This window comes from Armigeres subalbatus, chromosome 2 (genome assembly GCF_024139115.2).
Source record: "Armigeres subalbatus isolate Guangzhou_Male chromosome 2, GZ_Asu_2, whole genome shotgun sequence".
Taxonomy (NCBI): domain Eukaryota; kingdom Metazoa; phylum Arthropoda; class Insecta; order Diptera; family Culicidae; genus Armigeres; species Armigeres subalbatus.
The window spans coordinates 122,381,069-122,394,831 of NC_085140.1; the positions used below are offsets into that span (position 1 = coordinate 122,381,069).

Consider the following 13,763-nt stretch of genomic DNA (forward strand, 5'->3'; position numbering starts at 1 on the left):
ATCAGCTACCTAGTGATAATTTTTTGCGTTACTTGTGCTTTGCAACAAAATGACAACTTTTGTGATCAGTTTCCAAGGCTTTCATAGATGTAGAAAATGTATATGCAGTGAAAATACCACTTGATATCAACGCATTCACCGCCAGAATCCACCACGTGGCACAACATTTTCAAAAATATCAAAGTTCCTTTTTTCTGGAGGCATGTTTTTTTAGGCGACTCTTTGGCGCTTATTTTTCGTTGCGACTAAAAATAAGCTGAGGAGTAGATTTTATTATGTGTCGTACAATATTTTATTGCATTTGGAAAGACTATCTAAACTAATGGATCACGGTGTAAAGGGGATGCATATACACTAGGGTGGTTCAAAAAATCGATTTTGCTCCACAGTGCTCATCTGATTCTTTACTATGTTCTGAGTGTCCTCTGAAAATTTGAGCTTATTTGGATTAAAACTGATTTAGCACAAGCCGTTTCAAGTTTGCATGCAAATTAGTATGGGGAAATTTATTTTTTCATTATACTGTTAATGACGTTTCCTCATTAAGCACAGGTTAAAAGAAAACCTACATAGCTAAAAGGGATACTCAACAGCTTTCACCCAACGAAAACCTCATGTTGATTAATCGTCCCAGTAATAAGTAATCGATTTTAAGACAGTTTGCGAATCTTTAGTCATGATCGTTAATCTTCTTTGAGGGCATCACTGAAATGTGCAGTGCAACATAGTAGCCTGAATTTGTGTGTGCAATCTTTCGCGCCACTAGCAGCAATGTTGCCTGTTGATGAGTTATGCAATTAGCTCCAGAAAATCACGGTATAGATTAAATTCGATTACTAATTATTGGAACGATTAATTGAGATGCGGTTTTCACTCAGATGAAGCTGAGTATTCCTTTAACTATGTAAACTTAACGCTCGATGGGAAGCGTCATTAACAATATAAAATAAAAACTTAATCAAAACAGAGACACTCAGAACATAAAGAATCAGATAACTAATGAAAAATCGACCACACCTATTATACACAGCTTTTATAACCTTCATGTTGATTTAGGACAAGGTTATGAAGATGTCAAGCTATCTGGCCGAATAGTTGAAAAATTTTCACTCAAATTTGAGTAGTGAGAAGTGAGAAATTATAACTGAGAGGTGAAAAAGTGAGATATGACATGTTAGAATTGGGTGGCGACTGCGAGAAGTGAGGAGTGACTGGTGAAAAGTGAAAAGTAGTGATATGTGAAAAGTATTATTTGATGAGTGACTGTGAAGTAAGCAGTGAGAAGAGTGAAATGAGTGGTGAGACGTGAATAATGACAATAAAGAAGTGAGAAATAGGGGGTAAAATGCGTGAAGTAAGAAATGAATAGTGAGAAGTTAATTTGGATTTTATAAGATCTAGATTTGATTGAGATAGGATTTGTGTCGGATAAGATCGGAATTGAATTATCAATTTCCAATGTCCTGAAACCTCAGATGTGAATATGTAAATTATGTGGAAGATTTGGATTTGAAAAATATATTGGTGGTAACCACCTTCCTTTGATGGGACTCGAACCCACGATCCTCAGTACGCTAGACGGATCAAATAACCTTCGTCGGCCTACTGAATAGCTACTTTTCCCAATCCAACACTTCCAACACGTTCACATTAGAGTAAGCGTGAGTATTTAAATTGTCTGGCGGCTAACACATTCTTCATCAGCAACTGCACTGATCAAGTAGAGGTATAGCCAGGGCCGGATTTAGCCGGAAGGGGGCCCCGGGGCCGACAGCTTGTGGGGGCCCCAAAATGTACGAAAAAGGTTGGTTTTGGTACATAAGATTTTTTTTTTCTTTATTAAAGAGGCTTTCAGCTCTTGACTGGTTCACCTCTGGAAAGGTACATAATATTTGTGGGGGCCCGGGGCCACGGCACCAACAGCCCCCCCCCCCTAAATCCGGCCGTGGGTATAGCATATCATTAGTCAATCGTCAAGCCGTTGAAAATGTTATCTCGTTTTATTCTCTCAGTCAATTCTTTGACTTACTATGGTAAACTTTCCCGAAGAACCCACATTTTTAAACCCCCTAAGAAAGTTGGCTTAATGTGTGCATACCTGAATAAAGCAATTCCTTAATTTTCCCATTTAGTTTATCACAAGGGAAAAACAAAAAAAAAATCGATAAATGCTGAGACATGGAGAAGGAAAAAAAACATAATAGTGAAAGTGCAATAAACGGTTTTTGAAAACGCAAATCCGGGTAGAAATAAACATTCCACACAACATAGAAAACCATACTTTGCATGATCGGCCTTGGCTCTAGCGCGGTTTGGCTGCCTATTTGCGGGAGTGGAAGCGGATGCTGCTGCGCTATTGCTACTGTTATTGTTCAAATCGGTGCTTCCGGTGGTGACTGCTTGTGGTTGATTGTTGCCATTGACGGTGTTGGTGGTGCCACTAAGTTGCTGCGAGAGTGGTGATTGTGGTGAATCGTTAATGATTGCAGTGGAATTGGTGGTGGAAGTGGTAATTTCAATGGAAGCATCCGGTGTGGCGTTTTCGTTCTCGGCCGCGCTCGGTTCCAGATCGGTGCCACCGTTCTCGGTCTCTGACGGCGGTTTCGGATGTTCGTCGCCAGATTTCTTGGGGGTACGCACGTGGTTCGAGGAAGTACTGTTGTTGCGGCTATTGTTGCAATGGGCCGAGCACGCACACATACACACATTGGTTGAGTCGATTCGATGTTTGACAATCATGTGAATTAGCACGTGGTGACATGTGGGTGAGATTTTTTTTTCGAATTAAAACGATAAAAAGAAAAGAATGAAGAGAAGAATTTTGAACACAAACAGCAGAACTTAAAATTATCTCTATGTAGGAATCATCATGAATTGATAACGTCTCTGATAGGCTTTTCATGTTTAGATAGTTGTCAGTAACAAAACACTAACATGCATTTCTATGTGGAGTTCTCTAGTGCCTCTGAAGCGTTTTCGAGTAGATGGTTTGTGTAGATTTTTCCCTTTTGTCGTTTTAGAGTTATCACAAAGCACATTTAACTCACGACAACTTACCTTGGCGTGGAGCTACCTGCTTGGGCATTCTCTTTATCTTCGTCCGGTTTGTGGGAGCATCGATTTTGACGCTCTTCTTTTTCTCCTTATCTTCTTGGATTACGATATTAAGAATTTGTTTGGCACGGTCCTCCGAATAGTCAACGCTCTCCAGTGCCATTAAAATGATCCGCTCGGCAATGTCTTTATATTTGGTTTGGAGACGAGCCTTGACTGTTAAAGAAAGCAGAATTAGATATTTACAAACGATTCCAAATTTCATCCCCCTTGATTGCAACTAACTTTTCTTTTTCTCATCATGAGACTTTGGTTTGGCAGTAGGCGTTTGAGACTCCGCCCGTTTGGCATCCGCACCCGACTGTGATTGACCGTCTTTTTCGGAACCTTTGCGCGACGAGCGTTGATTAGCCGATTGATCGCGCTTCTCGTAGCCCAACTTGATCAACTGTTGCGAAGCCGTTTGCACGTTGTTATCAGCATTGGCCAACACATCCAAAATCAGATCTTCGTCTGCTTTCGGGAAGAAACTCTTCAGGTATCTAAAGATAATAAACAGATAGTAAAATTTAATAATCAATTTTTGAAAACGATGTATGTTTAGCTTTTGGGACAAAAAAATCAAAATGAGATTCAGATGAATCATGCAAATTAGCGTAAAACGGTAAAAATAGAAAAGTATGAAAAATGATATAATAAAGTCAAAATAATTCAACGTCTACGACGAGTAAACACACTCACAAATGGTGTCTTGACGAAAAAAAATTAAACGAAACCAGATAAAAGCAATCTACAGTTTGGAGAAGTAACAACATTTATAAAATCCCTCTCAGAGAACAGGGAAAGAAGAGAAACAACCTCAGTCTCATCTTGGGCGATGAATGCGGCTTGGGCGAGTTGTGCCGGATGTCGAATCCGTTGCTGCGAGGCGATCCGTGGTAGTAGCCGTAGTAGCTCCACTGCAGCACAGCTGGCCGGTCGCGGGATCGGACTAGCGGTGCGAGAGGTGGAAACCTCGCTGCGGCCGCTGAGCACCGGGGTCATCTGGAAGGCCGAAACCACCCCCATGGCCGTGTTGTGGAAGTGGCGCTGGGGTAGCGGTGGGGTCAGTAGGGACCCAGGGTGGTCAACAGGTGCTTCTCCACCTGCAGGGCGCTTATGACGACCGCTTCGCGATTGTAGTATCTTTGGGTAGTTGTTTTCAACAGTTTTAAAGAGCACACATACACGAAAGAAAGCGGTGGTAGTATTGCGGCGATGGTAGTATTTGGAACGATTTAACAGCGCGACGCGTTTTCGGTTTGACAGGACAATTCGTAAATCGGAAATGCAGCGTGCGATAAAAATATACTTTTGTGTTAGAAATCGTTAGAAATACTTGGAATAGCGGAGTTGTTGAGGGTCGCTAGACAGTATTCAATGACGTGTTTGCAAACAGTAATAGATTGTCTTGTTGTGTTATAAGTGTGTGAACTTTGTGTGGAAAATGATAAATAATGTGTTTATAACAAATATGTCATGATGGGCACGTTAATGAATAATACAACTTATATGCATATCAATGGTTTTGCATAATTCTGGAACAAAATTAAAGACCACATTTTATGGATAACTGCTCCCGACAGCAGCCATCAACATCGTACCTAACTAGAATATGGGAAGAAATTGTTGATGTACCTAGTACTTAGTTGACGATGTGCCATCAACCCTCTAACATCTTTCTGATAATTAATTACAGTGTTGGAAATGAGGAATGGTATTGGACCAAAATTTACCTGAAGTTGGCAATGTGACCATGATAAATTTTACTACGAAAAGGTGATAACCAGCGTTGCGGGTTTCAACTTGTTTTATACAGTTATGCGAAAACATTATGCTAACAGCAAATAAACGCGTTTTATCATAGCTTGCCGGTGAAGGAGCTTTTCCGATACTGTTTTTGCGCTTACACCAGTTTTCAGTTTTGAATTCAGTTTGGTATGTGGGGTCTCCTGTCAGCCTTGCTGGCCTTGTCCTAGGATTGCCAATCCGGAGATGGCGAGTTCGATTCTTGGTCCGGTCTGGGATGGTTTCGGGTGAGAAACATTCTGGACTCCCTGGGCATAGTGTATCCATTGTACTTGCCACACAAGATACAAACCCATGCAATGGCGGAATACAAAGCCATAGAAGAAGAAGAAGAAGACCAATTTTCTATAAACTTGTTTTCTTGAGAAAATTATTAGGCTTTTTCAGTGTAATGTCTTCACCTGTCAGAAGACGACGTATTACATTTAATTCCACCACGTTGTTATCTCCACAGATATGTAATACATATTATATATATTATGTATTCTGCCCTAACCTGTATTAAGGCCGTCTTCAGTGTCTCGTATTTGACTCTACTTATTTTCATGGCTTGTTGTGATTGAGAGTGGTTTATGTCTCAATACCGTTGTTCATTATCAATTGGCCTTTCCCGTCAAAAATATTCTCATGTTTTATTGGCTCAGTTAGTTCTTTAACTTATTGAAGGACCATTTTCACAATGATCCCATATTTTACCGTTTTGACTCATATTACGAACACTTAAGCATATTTATCACTTCAGAGGTCTTTATCTATATATATAAAAATGAAATGGTCTGTGTTCGTATCCGCATAACTCGAAAACGGCTGGATGGATTTTCTTCATTTCTTCAGCAGATATGTTCGTTACCGTTTCCGACGGGTTTATATGATATTTCCTCATGATAAAATTACGCGTAAGGTTGTGCAAATCGTAAAAAACTGAAATTAGGATGTGTATGGAAAATCACATGTGAATTTTCGCCTACTACGCAGGACAACGTCTGCCGGGTCGACTAGTAGCATATGAATTCAAATATATTTTACCTCTCATAAAAAAATCGGATAGACGCCAGCAAAAAACATACCTCAAGAATGAATGTTTCTTTGATAATTTTCAAGATTTGATCGCCATGTGGTGGATTCTGGCGGTGAATGCTTTGATAGCACGTGCTATTTGTACTGCGAATAAATTTTACACATCTATGAGAGCGTTGGAAAATTATCATGAAAGTTGTCGTTTTGTTGCAAGGCACAATATTAAGGGGGAACAAAGATTGGCATCAAACCATTACATAAATCCGTATTTTTTGAAGGTGTGTTTGTGGTATTTCACAATCACAATTTTTAGAAGGACGGAAAGAGACAGACAGACTCCGAATTGAGGTGATGTCTTTTTTTTTCTTCCTAAGCAATGGAGGATGAATCTGCTCAACAGGGTTGTTTAGGAAGTGCTGGGTTGGGGACCACCTCCAACAGCAAACGAGGGAGGCAGGACTACATCCTCGTCCCGCTAAACCGTTTCCATTGCCGCCAAGCCCATGTTCCCTTCGGTACAACCAGAAAGTAATGTTTCAAAGGGGCCAGTGCACGACGCACCCTCGAGGTTAACTGCGTGTCCTTGCAGCATCGAACATCGTGATTCGCTTTTTTAGAAGAACACCATGGTATCGTGCCAGCGCATTGCCGGCTTTCCAGGTGGCCTTACCACGCCCTGTGTCCTCGGAAGGTGGGAAGGGTAGACGTCGCCGCTGCTTCCCTCTGCACAACTGGTATCAAGAATGATGATGCGTGCTCCCCAAATTGACCTCTCTGCGATAGGGTCTGTTCGCCAACACACAGAGGGGCTTGCCGACGCGGTGCCTACGCCTACATCAGCCATGACGAGGACCCCTTTCCGTCCTCGGGCTCGGAAACCGCCCGGTTGACCGACGCCGCAAAAGCAACGATACCATGTTGTTCTTCGCGCGGCAACTTGTTCGATAAAAGGATCGAGTTCGACCACAGGGCATGACCACCGGTATGACCCATGAAGCCGACTCCGAACCCTTAGTCCACCTCTTGTTTGCGTCTGAACTAGCCATCCTTGAGTCCACGCGCCAACTTCCGTGTAGCTCCGAGACGATTTGGACGATTGCCGATAAAACGGCGTTCCAGCCAACTTCATCTTTACACATCCTCCGAACTAGGTTGTCCGGGGTAGTGTCCAGACCACATGTGGCAAACATGTGGTCACGCGATACTGCGAAACGTGAGCACACGAACAACACGTGTTCCCGCCGTTTCCTCTAAACCTGCGCACACCAAACACTCGGGCGAGGCCGAGCAAGCCAGCTGCGTTACCTGCACTGTGATTTTGCAGCACGCTTAAACGCCGAGCACATCGAGCCCCCCATGGGGTGCTTGCTGTTCACAGCTTTGCAGGAACAAATCAAACAATTGGGAGGGTTCGTGCAGCATTGTGCCTTATGTCCCTCCAATCCGCAGCGTCGGCAGAGATTGCTTCTGTCAGGGCCTTTGAAATCCCATTGCTTGTGCCCCGGTTCCAGGCACAACTTCGGGTTGCTCGTATATGTCCACAGGGCATACCGACCATCCCACCTTGATGCTGGACACCTTGGAGGTGTCCGCTGCAGATAGCCGAACCAATGCTACCTGCGTCCCTGCCGGACCTTACCGTAGCTGAACGGATGCGGTGGGCGTCTCCACTTCACACTGTCGCCGCAGTGCCGTGACGAGCTCTTCGACTTCGACTCCGAGATTCACCTCCGTCGTGAGTGCCCTCACCTTGACCGTCCCGCCTAGGACTTCCTCCGCCAACTTCTTGTAGGCGGCGCCCTTTTGCAGAGACGCCCCGCTTCTAGCTCGAGGATCATCTCGCCTATCCGAGTACGTCTTATTCGACGTACGTCGGTGCCGAGTTCACCGAGCTTGACGTCACTCCTCATCGCCTTCAAGACGTCCGAGTACTTAGCCTCGTCCGCCGTGATGACTAGGGCATCGCCCCTGGAGCGATTGGCGTCTACCCTAGACTTCTTGCTACCCTCATTCACCTGGGCCTTCTTTTCGGCACTTGACGTCTTCGGTTTTCTCTTGTTCTTGACCAGGGTCCAGGAGGCGTCATCTCCCTTTATTTCTCTGGTCTGGTGCGGCTGAGAGCTCTCAGCCTGCCGTTAACCCTAACCACCGTCTTTCCGGGGTGGACGGATCTTTCCAGGTCCTTCCTCCCTCGGTTTTGGAGGTACCTGGCCGGGGTTCAGCTTCCCAGCCCCACTACCCTTGTTCGGAGTAGTAACCCTCCGCGTTTTGGAGCGGCCCCCAGGAAGCTCATCCCCTGGAGACTGTCTCCCCCGTTTTCGTGTCTGCTCCGTTGGAGCAGTCACCCCCGACGTACCCGCAAATACTTGAGCCTCAGTCTGGGTAGACTTTGGTACCACCGTCTTCGCTGGCACGCCCTCGGTCGATTCGATCTTGCCCGAGTCCGCGAATCCTTGGGCCTCAGTCTGGGTAGACCTCGACTCCACGGATTTCACGGGTTTACACTTGGCCGTCCCGACCGCCCTCTCCAGCTTGGCGTCCAACATCGACTTTCGAAGTTTCAGCAAGCTCCTCTTGAGGTCCTTACTGATATTATGCTTCGATTAACACAGGCTCCGTTAAAGGCCTAGCTCATTATTTCACTCCCCTGGCCATGCATCCCCTCGGCACGGGTCGCTTAACGCCTTGGGATTAGGGGTTAGGGACGATGGTCCCTTTGGTCGCACCCACTCACTCTAGCTGATGTCAGAAGGACAACAGTGCTCAGGCTGCACTACCAGCTAAGTACAAAACCCTTAGCTGGCGGTCGATTGTCATCGGAAGACCCGTGGAAGCGTGAGATTGGAACTTGTGAGGACCAGAGCTGTGTAGGTCGCTTCTTACCAGATGTCAAATCACTATTTCGCAGCCCGAGGATACAGAGGTGATGTCTGTATGTGTGTATATATGTATGTATTTGTGTGGGTGTACAAAAAGTGTGAGACTCACTTTTTTGTACTTAGCCTGATCCGATTTGCTTCCATTCGACGCGGAAGTCTTACTAATTTTGAATATTGGCTCAATTGCTTTCCGGAGTTATTAAAAAACATTGTTCTTTCCCTATTTTCCCCGAAAAACCTGCTGCAATGCATTCAAGTGAACGCAAATAAATGTGATTTGATGGAAATAACTGAATTTATTCCCCTAAAGTGCAACTTTGACCACTCTTATGTGCTTTTTTGTTACTCCTATATGTTTTCTTGTTTACACGAGAAAGCCACCATCACCGCTAGGTAGATGATTCTGGGTTTTTAATATTTATATTAATAGTATAGCCGCCAGACATTCTAAATACTCACGCTCCTCTAATGTGGACGTGTAAAGTATTGGCTTGAAAAATGGATTGCGAGTGATTTGACTATGCGTCCAATCTGGGAATCTCGAGCTCGTTCAGTAGCCGCTAGGTTGTGAGGGCCGACGGAGGTCCTTCGTAGCTTAGTTGGTTAAAGCACCAGTCTAGCGTACACAGTTAAAAATTCTGAAAATTATATGCCATGGAAATATTTGAACTCATATTTTTGTGTTCAATAGCCTTTAATTTTACATCCAACTTTTTCTTGTACGCTCCCTCCATTTCCCTAGTCTGGGGCGGCTGAGAGCTCTCAGCCTGCCGTAACCCCTTACCACCGTCTTTCCTGGGTGGACGGACCTCTCCAGGTCCTTCCTCCCCCGGTTTTGGAGGTACCTGGCCGGGGTTCAGCTTCCCAGCCCCACTACCCTTGTTCGGGGTAGTTACTACGCGTTTTGGAGCGGCCCCCAGGGAGCTCATCCCCTGGAGACTGTCTCCCCCGTTTTTGTGTCTGCTCCGTTGGAGCAGTCACCCCCAACGTGCCCGCGAATACTTGAGCCTCAGTCTGGAGTAGACTTTGGCACCACCGTCTTCGCTGGCACGCCCTCAATCGATTCGACCTTGCCCAAATCCGCGAATTCTAGGGCTCAGTCTGGGTAGACCTCGACTCCACAGATTTCACGGGTTCGCACTTGGCCGTCCCGACCGCCGTTTCCAGCTTGGCATCCAACATCGACTTTCGAAGTTTCTGCAAGCTCCTCTTGAGGTCCTTACTGATATTATGCTTCGATGACGCAAAGTCGATGATGGCGTCCAGCTGTTCCGCCGCCACCTCGAAGGCCGAAAGCCCATCGCGTTTGCGGGTCATCGCCTCCACGAGCCATGGGCCTTCAATAACCTCTACCGGCGTTTTTTAGCCGAGAGGAAGGTTAAGTGACCCACGCTGGCGCTGCGCGCTGAGCTGCCGACTATTGCCTCTGGCCTCCCTGGGCGGAGACCTAAACAACCCACCTCTTGCGAAGGGGTTGTCGCCTACACCTACTACCACTAGTTGAAGAATTGCCTTGGTTTTCCATCTTGGTCCGCCGAGTTGCTCGGGCAAAGAGGTCCACCACGCTAGAGCCCAGCATGACGCGGTAAGGGACAATTACTGTGGAGGGTGCCCAGGTACCCCCACAGGCTCCGTTAAATGCCTAGCTTATTATTTCACCTTACTGACCATGCATCCCCTCGGCACGGGTCGCTTGACGCCTTGGGATTAGGGGTTAGGGACGATGGTCCCGGTCTAACTCGCAGAGGCTATGGGAAGGGGTCGTCAAGCCCTTGGACAAAGTCCCTGCTGCGTGTGCGTGTGTGTGTGTGTGTGTGTGTGTGTGTGTGTGTGTGTGTGTGTGTGTGTGTGCGCACCCGCCCAAAAAAAATGTTACTCATTTTTCACAACCGATTTACTCGCAACAAGCATTCGACGCAGGATACTCTACCATTGTTTCCTATTGAAAATTGGTCAGATCGGACTATGGGATCAAGAGTAATGAGAGATTTTGAGAAATTGAGAAATTTTGAATGCAATCTCAAGTTTTGTCCGGGATTTTTATGAGGGCCCGCCACTGTGCGTCGTTTTGAATTTTAAAACCCGTTGCAAAATACAGCCCTGTTTTAAAACATAGTTCAAAATAGCCATAACAATTCATCCTTTAATATTCCACTTAGCAGGTGTAGGTGCACTGTACAATTGACCTTTCCCATCAACAATTTTTATCCGCTCAATCGATTCTTCAATTTTTTTAGGACAACTTTCCCAAAGAACCCATACTTTTTGACGAATAGTGCTGGTTTCCAAGCTTGACCTAACATTCGCCCGATTTTGAATAATTAAAATTATTATTATTATTTATTATTAAAATAAGGCCAATTCCAATTTTTCAAACGTGCGACACTTTTCCGATTTAAAAAAAAAACTTTAAGACTTATTTCATCGTGTAACACAAATTTCGAGAAAAAAAATTGCTTCGATTATATGAAAAATTCGATTATATGGACTTTTTTGCATCGAAAAAGTCCATATAATCGAGGTATACCTGTATAAAGATATTCATAAATAATTATTGCTTCTTAATAGCAACGATTTTGTTTCAAAGTTTTCTTGAATTCGCAGAATATGGTACCTCCACGGTAATAAATATTCTACTTTAAATAAAACGTCTCGCTTGACTGACTTTATTAATACCTACTTTCTTGATATATATTTTACGGCTACGCCATCCGGCATGCTATGATGTTTCAAAAGAGTTTTGATCAATCATTCTTTGAATAAGTAGCAATCATTTTTCAATCATGTCTGTGGGGTGACTGTCGTGACTACCTACATAGATGCTGTATTATTTATATGTGCGTTATCGTACGGCTATACCTACACATAATATAACAAGTAGAATCCTGCCGGCGGTTCGTTTGATTAAAGCCATTAAAGCAACAGATGGGCATGATATATACCTACTATTACTTGAGCAACATTCTCCAGCATTTGAGCTGAAGCAAAAAATGAGAAAGTGGTCAGCCAGAATAAAAAAATAAAATGGTGTGTAGTGGTAGATGCGGTAGATGGGGTTGAGTTGCAAAAGCGTTATCAGAGAGGGAAGTGATGGTAAAGTGGTACCTACACAAAGATGAAACAAAAATAAACACAAAGAGATGGAATTGGAAGAAAGGCATAATTTAGCACGAAACACGCTGCTGCTGCTGGCCGGAAGCGATACAGGAAGCGTCATACAGGTGCTAGACATTGCATCCGCAAGCCACATCCACGCTGCTTTGAATGATTATTACATGAGCTACACGTTCGAGGGCATCAACATTTGTTAGTGTGTTTGTCGTTAGTGTGATGTTTTTTGTGTATGTTTCTATTGCTGCTTGCAAAAAGCTTGTTCCAAAAAGCGTTAGTAACAAAGTAGATCGGAATCTGTCTTCGCAAGAAGTGTATTGAGGTTTTCAGTGTACTGCCGAGTGGTGGCACAGAAAAGATGAATTTAATTAGGGGCAAATTACTCACTTTTTGAGCAGCATTCGGATGTGGGTTTCCGGGACGGTCGGGAACATCGAGTTAATTTTGGCAACGGTGGCATCAGTCTCGGCTGCGCTGACATTTGTTGGAAAAGGATGTCTCCTGCATAGCGTGACGACCGAGCCCCATTCAGGGGCGATGTAATGAGCCTGAACCGTACCATTGGCGATAGCTCTCCTGTTTTGCGAGGGGTGAGAAGGGTTTTGGGGTTAGTGATATCGAAAGGGTTGCACAAGTGAAATACTGGGTGAAAGTAGGTCCGTCAGACAAAGCTATTTTTAGAAGTATCAGAAGTAGGACAACGGGATACTTACAATTGGATGTTGTTGTTGCTGCAATTTGGTGGTTAAATTGGGACTAGCTGTTAAACTGGGAACACCCGAGGGTGGATTCTGGAAAGCTTGTTGAGCTGGGTAGAACGAGTTACTTGAAGGGTACACGTGATAGGGAGAACCATGCACTGGCTTTATTTTTACAGGGCCGCAGATTTCCGCAGTGGGTAGGGGCATAATGGATTTTTGGTGGTACAACATTACACGGTAGGAACATAGCATAGAACGAGAGAGAAAGATAAGAATATACATAGATTTTTGTTCAACATTAATTCAATATATACAACAGCACTAGCAGCACTTAGCGGGATTCCTTGTAGCCCTGAAAAAAGTGGAATCGCAACAACGAAACAATCAGGAGTATTATTGATGTACCTGAACCGAGATGCTATCATTTGAGATGTGCAGCGGGGCACCCGTCTGAATTTGGCGAAATCTGGCGCGTGGATCCTCCCATGTTGTCGTTTTTGTGAACAAATTCACGTAATAGCTGAAACGTGGTCGAAAAAAAATTCAAAATTTGGTTATTAGCCTCCTAAAGTTATGCAATCGCATGTTCAACTCTCATGGGTGTGTATAGAACAGTAATGGAATGTAAATATTAATCATTCTACAATGGCCGCCATATTGTTTTTCCTCATACTACAAGTTCATGTTTTCCGATATGTTGACGTATTTCACACATTTCGGAAAATCTACATATCAAATAACTTTCTCGCACGCAATTATGCATCAATGGATCCAATTAGCACTTACTATCGGCCTGTCCGGGCATCGTATTTACAATCCCATCCGGGAGGTAAACTCATCTGCTCGATCTGCTCCGACATGTTCACTCGCACTGCCTCACTGTTGAATACTGTAAACGGGAGCCTACATTTTGGCGTTTTCACTTTTCTGCGACTTGTTTTCCATCATCGCCCACCACCCATCATTTAATGGACATCATCATTTTCATTAGCATTGATGATGTTGCGCGATATGATCAAGAGCGTTGCTAAATATCACCGGTTATAATCAGTTCAGACTAACAGAAGTGAATTCAAGCAGAAGTGCTTCCTAAGTATTGATATAAATCATTATTTATTTGTTCTTATTCGTGACGGTGAATCCATTTCACACG

The 13,763-nt window shown here is 44.3% G+C and overlaps 1 protein-coding gene across 1 annotated transcript in view; it reads right to left on the reverse strand.

The window, feature by feature from the left end:
- The window catches only part of LOC134210769 (uncharacterized), a 31,333-nt gene extending 17,832 nt beyond the window's left edge, over positions 1 to 13,501 (reverse strand). Inside the window, 13 exon segments of the mRNA XM_062687025.1 lie at positions 2,282 to 2,668; positions 3,058 to 3,112; positions 3,115 to 3,270; positions 3,340 to 3,596; positions 3,913 to 4,013; positions 4,015 to 4,163; positions 4,166 to 4,239; positions 12,297 to 12,391; positions 12,393 to 12,458; positions 12,460 to 12,485; positions 12,619 to 12,772; positions 13,016 to 13,130; positions 13,397 to 13,501. Coding sequence (XP_062543009.1) covers positions 2,282 to 2,668; positions 3,058 to 3,112; positions 3,115 to 3,270; positions 3,340 to 3,596; positions 3,913 to 4,013; positions 4,015 to 4,163; positions 4,166 to 4,239; positions 12,297 to 12,391; positions 12,393 to 12,458; positions 12,460 to 12,485; positions 12,619 to 12,772; positions 13,016 to 13,130; positions 13,397 to 13,470 — 1,709 coding nt within the window. The 5' untranslated portion in view covers positions 13,471 to 13,501.
- Between the last annotated feature and the right edge of the window lie 262 nt (positions 13,502 to 13,763).